Source organism: Rhinolophus ferrumequinum, chromosome 5, assembly GCF_004115265.2.
Source record: "Rhinolophus ferrumequinum isolate MPI-CBG mRhiFer1 chromosome 5, mRhiFer1_v1.p, whole genome shotgun sequence".
In the NCBI taxonomy this organism is placed as follows: Eukaryota; Metazoa; Chordata; class Mammalia; order Chiroptera; family Rhinolophidae; genus Rhinolophus; species Rhinolophus ferrumequinum.
In genome coordinates, this window is record NC_046288.1 from 9,852,881 (window position 1) to 9,866,521 (window position 13,641).

At 33.2% G+C, this 13,641-nt stretch overlaps 1 protein-coding gene across 1 annotated transcript in view; it reads left to right on the top strand.

The window, feature by feature from the left end:
• The first annotated feature begins 532 nt into the window (after nucleotides 1-532).
• Nucleotides 533-13,641, top strand: part of GABRG1 (gamma-aminobutyric acid type A receptor subunit gamma1) — a 52,149-nt gene continuing 39,040 nt past the window's right edge. Inside the window, exon 1 of the mRNA XM_033105322.1 lies at nucleotides 533-791. Coding sequence (XP_032961213.1) covers nucleotides 688-791 — 104 coding nt within the window. The 5' untranslated portion in view covers nucleotides 533-687. The remainder of the gene's footprint in view (nucleotides 792-13,641) is intronic.

Here is a 13,641-nt window from a genome sequence, read left to right on the forward strand (position 1 = left end):
CTCATAAAGACAGAGGAAAGGGGTTAGGAAACGGAATTACCAGGAATGCACTAAGCCAGCCCAACATCTCTTAAGACTCATTTGTGCCCGGCATTGTGCCAGGTGCTGGGGATGCAAAGCGAAATGAGACACCACCCCACACTCAAAATTAACGGTAATTAACAAAAAGTAGCGGAACCTTGGCGAGCCCGGGGAAAACCAATTAGGCACTGCAACCTTCCCACGGGTCTCAGAAGACAGATTCCGAATGCAAACGCGGGAGAGGAAAGAAGCAGTGGCCCCTAAAATAGAGTCAGGCGGGAAAAAAGGCCGGGAGGAACAGGGAGACCGCATTTTCCTAGGGAGGGACCCTGTCAAGGCCACTCAAAGGTTCCTCCGGGGCTGCGAGAGAGGAGAGGTTTGTTTTTTTTTAGAAAGACGGAGCCCTTTTCCCTACTGGGCTCGATTTCTAGTAGGGGGAGCTCCGCCCCTTGGGGCCGTTGATTGGACCAACTCTTTTTCAGATAATTTATGCGAGCATCCTCTCGGTTTGATTGGCTCTTATGCTCAATTCCGCCGAGAGTCGCATCCTACCTGGTCGGGAGGTGTATTTCTTTCCCACACTCTCCCTTGTTGTACTCACCCAGCTGCTGCTGAGGTGGGCGGAAAAGTCCCGCTTCTGAGAATTTAGCGGAAGAAAGGATCCCGATGGGTTCTTGGAAAGCTTTTCTCTTCTCCCCTTTTCTTCTGTGGAGTCAAAGTAGAGGGGTGAGGCTCATGTTCCTGCTACTGGCCCTGCAGTTGGGAAACTGGTGAGTAAAATACAAGGACTTAAGACTATTCTTTAGTATCTATCTACACTCCCCCTCATTTCTCTTTCTTTCAAAAACTCATTCTAAGTAATTTGCAGTTCCCCGTGCACATGTGTGATATTTTACTACCTTTTTTTTTTTCCTAATCAGATTTAGCCATTTTCAGATAGAATGAAATTAGCCTATGTATGAAGCATGGAGGTTAGTTCAGGTGTTTTTGACTTGAAGCACAGTCAAAATTGGTCAAGATTCAGTTACTGGGAGTGGCGGTGGGGAGTAAAATTTATTTTGCTACTAAATTTAGTGAATGAATGCCATTGATCAAATTTCTGATGATTTTGCATTTTAAAGACAGTTATTTTAGAAACTAACAAGTTTCATAGCATAGTATTGTGATGCTTTCTATATACTAATATTGCCAGTTTACCTTATCCCCTTTTATTTTTGCTATTCTGGAGAAAACAAAGTTTTATATCAAAGGATTATAAATATGGCTAAAAATCTGTCAGGGTTGTGGTTTATATTTAAGTTAGAAATAACTATATATATTTTATTGAGCCAGATTCAAATGATTTTTATTTTAATTGATTGTCTACGGATAAAAAATATGTAATATAAATGTCCTGGCTGTGTATGTGTGTGTGTGTCAGAGGTGGGAGAGAGGGAGAGGGAGAGGGAGAAGGAGAGGGAGAGGGAGAGGGAGAGGGAGAGGGAGAGGGAGAGAGAGAAAGAGAGAGAGAGACAGAGAGAGAGAGAGAGATTACCAACCCCAAGCCTCCAATTTAACAGGAACAAGGCTTGGGCTGCTTGGGCTGCAATACCTTTCAATAAAACTTTGAAATCATCATGGAAAAATCATAAACTACTCAGGTACTGCATCTGGCTATAGGAGTAGTTGGAGACTGGAGTTAAAACATTGATTAAGACATAGACCTTATAAAGGTCTTGTACATATGACTCATATCATATAACTGTGTTTTATATAAATGTACAGTTAAAATTATATTATTGTATTATGTGATCCTGCTTAGAACTCAAGAATAAAACACAATCACTATCCAGATGGAAACATATCTTTAAGACTAATTGTGTCATTACTACATGAATTATTATGATGATTAATTTCAGTATATAGCTAAAGTGAATTTTTTTGTGAATACCACCAGATACAACAACTGTGTTTTCTCTCTGAAAATAGAGAATGGATTAAAGTATGCTAAGTAATACTAGACTTGCCAGAAAATAATTGACACTCAATGGTTTTTAAAAGTATCAACAGTTTTAATTTATTTACCCTTTTCCCTTAGAACTTCAATGTCCTGCATGGGCACAAACATACTACTTGATTAATTATTCCTTATGTTATATATAAGTTGTGTCATAATGGCTTATTTCTCTGAATGTATTATAAAATTATAGAAGCTATTTTGGTACAGCATGTATCAGTGTTCTCATGCATCTTCATATTATATTATTACAAATGAATCTGTGTTCTCATAAATAAATAAAAAAAGATTACCCAGTGTTTTTCTGAAATAACAACCTGTATGCTCCTTTATCATTATAAGTGCAAGTTGCCCTTGCAATCTAATATAAAACTGCCTACTAAAGGGCATGTTTACTACAGGGCATAAAGAGATGTTTGGGTTTAAATAATATCTTTTGTTTTTGACAATATTTACACTATGATTATCATAATTGGCTCCGAAATTCCCTTCAAGCTGCTCAGAATTAAAAACTTTTGTGTTGTAGTGGACAGAAATGGGCTCTGGCCGTCTGAAGACAGGATTTTATGTGTCAAGAGTCCTTAACCTTTGAACAGTGTCTTCATCTGGGAAATGAAGAATAGTAGCAGATCACTTATGATTTCTTCAATTTTTCACATGCAATATGGCTACAATTTGAACGAAACATAAAATAACTCAATAGTTGCTTCTCTGGCTTTTCTTAGTGGTTTTCAAGAGGGATGCTCTAATTGGGAATGCCATATACTTTTTGCAGCATACATATGAGTGAGAGAGAGGTGACATGCAGTTAAAATAGATAAATAATTCATTTTATCATAGTACTATAGATTATCTGGGTTATTCTGGCCAGTGGATAAATTTTTTTTTTTAAAAAAAGCTATATGTTGTCATAATAATGAGCTTTTAGGGCCTCAATTATAAGAGTTCATGTCTTTTGAAAGTAGTGACAGTATGGGAAACTTTTTATATTTGTAATATTTAGTTGGAGATAACTGATGTCAACATGTATAAACCATTTATATTCATATTTCCTTCTCCCTTTCTTCTTCTTTTGAGGAACCTTTCTAAAACTAACCATAGATGGTTGTGTTTATAAGAATTTTGATATCTTATGCTGGTTTCTAAAACAAGTCATCAAAGTCATCTATTTTAAGATTTACTAAATTGGAAACTATTTTTTCTTATATATAAGCAAGGAAAACAGCTTGTTTCCTTATTAGTTTCCCTCAAGAGCACAAAGGAGAGACGCTATATCGATTTTTGTATTGCTGAACTATAATATTAAAACCTATCCCATTGTTGTAACTAAAAGCTGTAGTCATGATTCCTGTGTTTCATTCTCCATGAGGCTCTATAGCATCTTAACAAGTTGTTTAAAATCTCTTGAGCTTGATCTGATTTATTTGTAATGTTGCAAAAAAAATCTAATGATAATCAGGTTTTTAAAAAGAGTTGAAACGGCTTTGAGATTGTAGCTGTTCTAAAAAGTAATTTATGATAAGCTTTGATTAAGAAGTTACATTTTGAGAGAGCTCAAGGAAAATAACTTGTTTTTATTTTTTAAAACCGTTTTATGAATCAGTAATATAGTATACAATTTAGCATTCTGTTGTCCAAATGAAAATATTCAAATATACGTGCTTTATAAAATATATTATTTTCAAGAAATTTCAGTGATATATTTTGTCAAGGCACTTGTGAGTGAAACATATATATATATATATATATATATATATATATACATATATATATATATATATATATATATATATATATATATATATTTAAGTCATCTAGATTTTTGGCTTAAATTTCTAATAAGATACTAATTATGACCTTGCAAACTTGAGGGCAGAATAACTAAGTATGATGTTCCATGATATTTAAATATTCAACGAAGGACTGAAAGAAAATAATTTTTGAAGCTAAAATGCAAACGCTATAATTGATGAATCCCCTGGGTACAGAGTTTTTTTAGGTATACCCTTCTTTCATTTTATTTCATTATATTCTACGAGACACACTTTTGACTAAGCAACAAAAGGAAATATTTGACTTTTTATTCAAACATTAAAATAGACTAATCTAATATTGTGCATTTATACGAAGGTGATTAAAATATGTCTAAGAAAATAATAATGAAGGTGGAGTCCCAAAGGAGAGGAGACATGACAAGGTAGAAAACTGAAAAAAGAAATGACTCGAGATATTATCAAAATATGATAAATCAGTGCCATGGGGAAAAGGGGAGGAGTGAGCATAAATTGAATGTACAGGCCTCAGGAAAACAATTGACATGCATATATGCATGGTACCAACTGAGAATCCTAGACTTTACAATTAGATTTAAATTCCAGTTTCAGCTCCATCATTTCCCACAAGGGTGATGTCAGGCAAATATTTGAGGCAGAGCATCCTCATTTGTGACAAATAGAAATTACATCTACCTTTCTAGATTGTTTTAAGACAAAGAGAAAACATTTGTGGAAAGAATATAGCATTTAAAATTTTAACTGAAAAGACCTTATAACAGATACTCTACAGAATCACAGTGATTCTAGTATCATTTATTCTAGTGAAAGAGTTTTTAAGTGCAATAGAGTGAATTCCTTGGATTCTTGTGCATTATTAAATATCGTTTGGATTTGAAAAAGATCATTCGTTCTTCTACAACAAACATTTATTGAATGCCTGCAACATGCTGGATTTACAGTGTTGAATGGACTAGAAATGATTACTTCTATATGGAGCTTATACTCACTGCTAAGACCTAGATTTATGGTAATCAAAGGAAAACATTTTATAGTCAAAATAAGGCAACATACCTTCAGAACTTTAAAGATAAACAGAGGCGTCAAAAGTTTTAAGATAGAGGGTGCCGATGGAACAGATCACAATCAAGGAAAGAGAATTGGAGAGCCATGAGATTTGTCTCAACAATACCAGAAGACTATGAGGGAAATGTCTCCAAAATTCTAGACTAGAAGGTTACACATAGCCAAATTACAATCAAATATTAAAGACGAATAAAGCCTATATGCTGTTATTCTCCCCATTTTACAGATGGGGAAACTGGGGCACAGCGATTTTTAGGAACTTGCTTAAAAATCATCTTGCTGGTAAGTGCTAAATCCAAGACTCAAATCCATGTGTTCTATGCCCAGAGTGTCCATTCTAAACTACCACACGTCTCAGATTACAAATGCTGTATAAGTCAAAATAGTGAACATGACTGTGGATGAAGGAAACAAAAAGGAAGGGAGAGAAGGAAGAAGGGGAGAGTGGGAGGGGATGGGAGGGGAGGATGGTACAATGAGAGAAGCACAGTAAGTATACAAATCTACTGTGTACCTAACACATAATCCGAAACTTACGTGCAGCGCTGGATTAATTATTTGGGGGAAAACGTGAACAAACTGGAGTACTTGGTCTATAAAAAAAATCGTAAAATTCAAGTGCTAAAAGCAAGAATTTTCCCCAGAGTTGCCATTAATGCCACCCTATAGTCCCCACTATAGCTCAGCTACAATTCTGAGAACCAAATAAAGCATTTTATTGTTTTGTTTATATTAATAAACTGTCTCAACATAAACTTATAGAATTTAAGTTTATTGGGAGCTAGATTAATTATTAGGGGGGCAAACTTGAACAAACAAGAGTACTCGATCTATAAAAAAAACATTGTAGTATAAATTGTTGAAAGTATTTTGGAATTTAGGTAAGTTTTCTTGAGAAATCAGATGGCTACTTATTTTTAGGATGCTATATAAAATTATAGTTGACTTTGTTATGTGTAGGTGTAACAACCAAGCCATAACCAAGGAGTGAAAACTACTTGAAGGGATTTACTTTCAATACAAAAGCTCTGTAACAAAATAATTGGTGCCTTATCACTAGGCTTATTCAAGCAGAAACTTGTTAGAGTTTTGTACTCTGTGGGAGGTAAATGAAATATACGTTTTGTTTTTTTCTATTTTTAAATATCTCAAAATCTAACTTTATCAGTGCTCAAATAGTTTAATCAACGGAAACCCCATATTTTAGGAAATGCTCTTAGCTATTAATTCATTCAGTAAACATTTATTGAGTATTAGCATTCATTTAGTGCCTATGTGTTAAGAGTTCTGAGACCTGGAGATACAGTAGTAAGCAAACCATAATCCTTGCCCTAATAGTGTTTATGCAATGTGAATAGCATATATGTAGGATTATATACATCTATATATGCTAGATGCACAAAACAAAGAGGGCAGAGTCCCTGCTCCCAGTGAACTTAAATTCTAGAAGTTTATGTTGAGACAGTTTATTAATATAAAAAAAACAATAAAATGCAATAATTGGTACTCAAAATTCTAGGTGAGCTATCGTGGGGACACTGAGGAGGGTGGCATCAATCGCAACCCTGGGAAAAAACTGAATATTTTCAGCTGTCATGGGTATACATTTGGGTCAATGAGAGTGAAGATTGGAGAGAGAAAGAGAGATAATGTTACTATTATGTGGCCAAAGTTATAGTTTCAAAATTCGATAGGCCTCTTGAAAACAATAGTCCTGTATCTTCTAGGAGATGCTTTGCTCTGGTCATCTAACATGTGGAATTAAATTGGTAAAATCCTATTAGAGGCTATAGAATTCAGTTTAATGCCGAACTTCTGAACTGTAGGGATCTTTTCCTCCCAGACACACTGTATCCGAAGACTTAACATTTCTCCTTATTTTTAGACAAACACATTAAGTAACAAATATATTGAGCAACACAGTAGCAGAGACTATGCTAGACTGTAGGGATATTGAAGTAACGTTAACATGGACCTTGCTTTCCAATCTGTAGCTGGATCAGCAGATCAGAAAGTCTACGATATAGTGAGTGTTAAAAAAAAAAAAAGAACTTCAACAGGACATTTTGAAGATCTAATTGGCTTTATTAAGCAATTTATGAATCAGGCAGCATCCCATCTAGCAACGAGGAAGGTACTCTGAGGGGTTGTAAAAAATGGAAGGTTTTTTGTAAGAAGAAGGGTGGGGCAAAGGAATTATTCAAAAGAAAATAAAGGATTAATTTTAGACTAAAATATCTTTTTTTGTGTGGGGGAAGGGAACACAAAGGTTTTTATCATGTAGTTTACCTCTTCTTTCCCTGCAGGATGGAGAGGGCTCACTTGAAAGTTTACCTCCTTGGTGTTGACCAGGAAATTCCAGACTAGGTGATTAAGATTATTTTCCTGGAAAGGTTGAAAAAGCAATAGGTTAGGGATTAAATCTAGGTTTGGTAACTATGGGCTTTAGCACAAGTGATACCATTTTGGGCTTGTGGTTTTCCTCTTTAACATGGGTTTAATATGAATGTTTCACTACTGGTGTGATCAGGGTGTGATTTGCTTCTCCAGATAGCTTTAAGTCTGCTACAATCAGGATCCTGGCCAAAAGGTTAATCTTTGGGTACATTTCTAGGACCATCATTTATGGTTGCACAATTTGTGAATTACATAAATACAGGGATATACTTCATCTCTCATCTTAAATGTATGTAATTATCAGAATAATTTCCCAGCACATGTAGTAGAGTGTTTTGAGTAAGGATTACCTTTTCCACAAACTACCCATATTGACTAGCACAAAATAGTCGTTTTGCTGGATTAAATTTAATGTGTTACTCAGACATGGTTTCTACAAATTAATTTGTTACTCTATGCAGGTGGCCTTTGAGGGTATATTTGTTTCTGCCATTTCCTTAGTAACAGTTCTTTGTGAAAAACCTTCAAATTGACATAGCTAGAATTGACTACTGGAAAGAGTATTTGGTTGTTTCTGTTATACTCATTTGGATTCTCTCCCTTTAGAAGTGAATGATCTGAGAGGATCCTTATGTCAATGAAAACATTTTGTTTCTCATTTTATAATCCCAAAATTTCAGAAAAAAAGGTATATCTTTCTCCATTCAGAAGATGTAATTCCCATTTCTTTCTTTTAAGATCTTTTAATATGCTTTATAATGTAACAAGCCTCAATATTATGCACTCCATGAAAATTTTAGCAGCCTTGTAGAATTTATCTGATGTAGAAGAGTACCAAAGGATGAGAGAATGTGAATGTCGTGAAGAGTTGTTTCTAAGTCTAATTTATGTTCTGTCCATTTCTGTGGATATAAATTAGAACAAGGTGGAAGTTAGTGTTCATTTTAAAATACTTTCAACACAGTCGTCATTTGTTTTCATAGGCTGTAATGAAAATTATGGTTCCTTTCCCTTTCCCCAAAAAATACAAGAAAATGGTTTCAAAAGAACATTTATAATCTTTGGATATTCACCATACTCCTGAGGATTGCTCATGAACTAATGAATAATCCTAATTTCTAAATTTTTTTTAAGGAAGAGAGTTCCTTATTCTAAACTTTTTAAAGGAACAGAGTTGGCTTGTGTAACAAAGCAAATAAAGGAAACAAAAACAATACTCCAAAAATTGGCAAAATACATTTTTTATTACTAGTATTGTTGTGATATTAAGAATCAATCTCTAATCTATAGAAATTCCTTATCTATGACCAAAGCTGTTAAGAAAAAAATCTCTGCTTTATTTTATAGTTGTCTGTTTTTTTACTGTCTACACATATGCCACTATAACAATTGATCTTCTAAAAATCTATTTTGATATCAATCTGTCCCTTTCTCATTAATTATAAAATTACATATTCTTATATCTAATCTAAGTGGATAAGACTACAAGTATGCTCTAACAGATTTAGGAATTGTGCAGACCCCTTTTTGAAACTAATAGTGAAGCAGTCAATGCCAAAAGCTTTTTTATTGCTGCTTTTTCCTAACTTTAATGTAATTTAAAAGGTTCTATGTATTCTACCTTACCAAGGAAACTACATAAAATTCACAATGGATGAAGATGTCACAGTTTATTTTTTTCTCCTAGATCAATGTTCCACATCACAAATTGTGGAATCATTAATGTATAATTCAAACTCTGTTCTGTTCTATGGACTTGAAATATTTTAAATTCTAAGTTTTTTACCACAAATTGGTTAGACCTTATTTTTATTTATTTGTTTTCTTAACAACTAATTTAAATATTTTCCAAGCAATATATATTAATTTCCAAGTTTTATATATAGATATATGTATTTGTTGAAATATATGGAAAAAATAAAACTGTTTTTCCCAATGCCATAACGGTTTTGATCCTGTAATGTAAACAATAAAGTCACTTATTTCATTCCAGTCCCCAAATTTATTTAGAAATTTGGAGCCTATACTTCCAGATTTTTCCCTAAGATTTGACAGGTATGTGTATATACATTTGTGTGTATTATTATATACATGAAATCTAACACTTTTTTTTGTCAGATACCTAATATCAGAGATATCTTTCAAGATTAGTACATACTTAGTGTACCTCCTTTTTAATGATGATGTAGTATTCTATACTATAGAAGAATCATAATTTATTATATTATTTCATAATAGATTCTCTTCTTTATTTTATTACACATTATCTATCTATCTATATCTATATATATCTATATATGCCTATATATCTCTATCTATCTATCTATCTATGGCACAGTATAAATGTGAAAAAAATAACTTTTTTTTTTAAATTTCATATTTTACTTTTTTTTTTTTTTTTTTGACTTCCAAATCTAAAATCAGTGCTTATATCTACTCTCTAAAATCTAGTTCTCGTAGGCTTTGACTTTAGGGCATCTTCTACGCAAACATTATAATAGGTTTCTTTCGGTCATACAACTTGTCATTTGACTACTAGGCTTGTAGAAGCTGATGTTTATAAGTAAACAGAATTTAACTTGGCATAAGCAACAGATCACAGATGAGGCCTGGCTTCGGAGTTTCATCTGCTCTTTCTTCACAGATTAATAGAAATGTCTTCACCAGGTGTCAGAACTAGGCTATTCACAGCCACTTTAATATGAACTATATACAGGGTGACTAAATAATTTATCATCCAAATTAGGTCACTTTGCCAGTGAAAGAAGGTGCTATTAATTGTTATTCCAGGAAAACAGGTGTAAACCAGGCCATTCTGAGTAAATTTCAATAAGTGTTCACCCTATGTATGAAAAATAGTTTATATTAATTGACTGACTTGCTATGGGACTGGTGCAAACACAGTGCTGTTCCAGAGGACTGGCAACTGGGCTGTCAGTCAACTATGTTCCCGCAGGAAAACTGAGTGGCAAATTTTCTGTGCTCCCACTATTTATTTCTTGGCAGAGTATAAAGCTCTGCTTCTCTATGAAAGGCTCTAGTTAATTGTTTATTTTTTATGATTAGAAAATAACACTATCTGGTGTATAGGAAAAGATAGGTATTAATGTCAAACTAACTAATTTTGTTTGGTGTATTTATATCATAAAGTTACACACAAAGATTATAGTATACTATTAATATACACAAAAATAAATTTGTAACACTCTATTTAGCATACTAAGTATATTTATTATGCTGCTTTCCCATTAAATCTGTAGCCATTTATACATTAGTTTTAATAAAAGCAAATTAGTATGTATTATTTCTCATATAACGTTCAATTATTAAAATAATTTTAGATTTTGACAGACTCTTCACAATCATCAAATGAATGGATGTGTCCATTGCATCATATGGGTATATCATAATTTACTTAAACATACTCTAATAAGTTTAAAATTTGGCTGCCGTAGATAATACTATGATAAGCGTCTTTGCATACAAGTATGATGGTTTTCTGTATCATTTGTTTGACTAGATTTCTCATTTATTAGAAAATATGATCATCTAGATCAAGAATATAATGTTATTTGTATTTGTATTTTCAGTATTTAGCACATTCGTACATAGCAGTCCCTCTATAAATAAATTAAAGCATAGGGTTGGATATTGAACACACATATTAGAAAGTATTTCTCATCAGAGTGTGTGTGATTCCTTGAGATTATTATTCTAACTTCTTAGAACTCAAAGGCAGAGATGAAGCATCCTACCTATGCACAATCCAAATGCACTTCAAATTACTTACCATAAGTATTGCTGTGTTCTTATCTTATGAATTAGAAAACTCAAAATCCAACCATCCTGGGTTATTTAATAAATAAAAGGTAAACTGCAGTGATACCATACAAACATCAAAGGAATTAGGATATGAGTCTTCAAACTAATCAATATTGTCTTAAATTCTGGCTCTGTTATATGATAGTGTATGTTCTAGGAATTCTATAAACCTATTTTTTTCATCTGTAAAATGGGAATATTAATATTTGTTTCATGGGATTACTCTGGATTAATTGACTAACATGTGGAAATAATTTAGCGCATGTTCCTGAAACATGGTAGGCACCTACTGGTACATTATAGGCACTCAATAGCAGATAATAACAATAAATAGCAATCATTAAAACAAGCAGTAAATTTATGTATTCAAGGGTCCAAATGTATTTACACTAACGATACAATTTTACATATTCAAATTATCTAAAAGAAGTGCTTGAACATGAGTCCAGAACTTCTCAGAGTATTACTTAAAATCATAATTGGTTTCCCCAAATGAACAGCCACTCAACAGGTGTAAATGTTACAAAAATCTCCCAGTCTATAAAAGACATCAAGACATCAGATATGTTATATGAATGATTGTTAAAATTATGACAAGTACTTTTGAATCACCAAAATAATACCAGTGTGATATTCAAGGTAATTAATGAATAGTCTGAATATAATTTAAAGAGCTTGGAAGGAAGATATGGGAAAGTTAACCTTAAGGAATTTTTCCGTTATTTCCCCAAATGAAGAAAGATAGCCTTGTGATATCATAGAGGTCAGCATTTATATTACCTCTGAGCTAGCTGAGAAAAAGGGGAATATAAGTCACTATGAATATATGTTTTTTGGATTACCAGGATGTTACTACTGTAAAAAACATAAAAAGCTTTTATTTTTTCTAGAAACTTCCATCTGATCACAATCCTATTTCAAAGAAAGATCAACTGCTTATATGTGCAGTGGCCTGCCTCTATCCACCAGATGTTTCATTCTATACCACTGGGATTTCAAGCTAAATGGATACTTTAAAATTTAGGTTGTTGCTAGTATCTCAACAATTCTAATTAGAAAAGAAAACTTTCCTGGAGGATGCACCATAATGCTTCAGCAATTTCAGTGCTTTAGTTTATGCATGAATTTATGTATATATGTACATATTTGATTGAGAGAAAATAATAGGAAATGATTTGAAGGAAACCATACATCCAGTAGTATATACTTTTTGAAGTTATATACAGCGCAGTAATTAATATAAATGAGCACTTCATTAAAAATCTGTTAGCCAGTAGTTTACATAGAAATAAAAGTTGTGCACTATGGTAGTAAACTACTCCCAAATCTCAATGGCTTACACTAGATGTTTATTTCTCGCTCAGGCTGTGTCCATTGTAGGTTAATCGTGGCTCTGTCCATGTTGCCTTCACTCTGGGAGTGAAGTGACGGAGCAGCCTCTGTCTGAGTGTGGCTGGTCTTCTGACAGAGGATAAGAAAGATATGGTGAACCATGCACTGGCATTAAATCTTCTGCTTGGTGTTGACACATGTCACATACTTTCCATCATCACTTAAAGCAAGTCACAGGGCCACACCTGAACTCAATCGGACTGGGGTATATAATGCTCTTGCAGGAAGGAGAATTTCAGATCACATGTCTCAGTTAGAAGTCAGTGAAGGGAAAAGTATAATTCTATGACAGGAAAGAGAGGAGAAATAATGAGAATAAGAATGTACTCCATTATCTTTTGATAAATAATGATCAGTAGAATTATTGTGAAGATGAGATAGCAAATATGTTAAAGGTTAAGTTTTAATTTACAATGTTAATTTATACTCATTAAGGATAAAGAGAGTGGACATCAACTAAACTTATTCTGGTAATCATTTTTTCTACACACACACACACACACACATATCAACTCATTATATTGTGTACCTTAAATATTATACAATGTTATGTGTTACGTACATCGCAGTAAAACTGGATTATTTTTTAATAGAAAGGGTGTGGGGGCTGCATTAGCTAAGATGTTTAGATCCAAAGCAAAATAGATCTGAATGGATAGTGTAGAAAGAGTAATTAAAGAGAAGATAAACTTTCATATTTACTATTAGTAGGAAGCCGTAAAATCTTTGAAATATATATAAATAACTATTATATGATGGATTTACCTGATTTTGTTAATGTAAACGTTTAGTCTTTTGACCCTTTTTCACTGGAGGACTAACGTTTACTAAAGTAGGGTGTGTTAAATCTAGAATGATCTTAGACAAATGAAGATGGAGGTACTGATGGGTAAGAAAGTAAGAGAAGCTGGTTACTTTTGATGAATTGTGGATGACTATCTGTATTACGTGTTTTCTACCACAATCCAGAAGTAATCTGAATCCTTATGGTTGTTAAATACACAGGTGTAGCAGGAAGCATGAACTGGAGCGTTAGAACTTGATTCTCAGTTTTGCTAATAAATAGGGTTGTACTTTAATCAGTTCTCTAGTGTCTTCACTTTTCTCATGTACAATATAATGGCAGTGGGTTATTTGATCCCTAAATTCTAACTT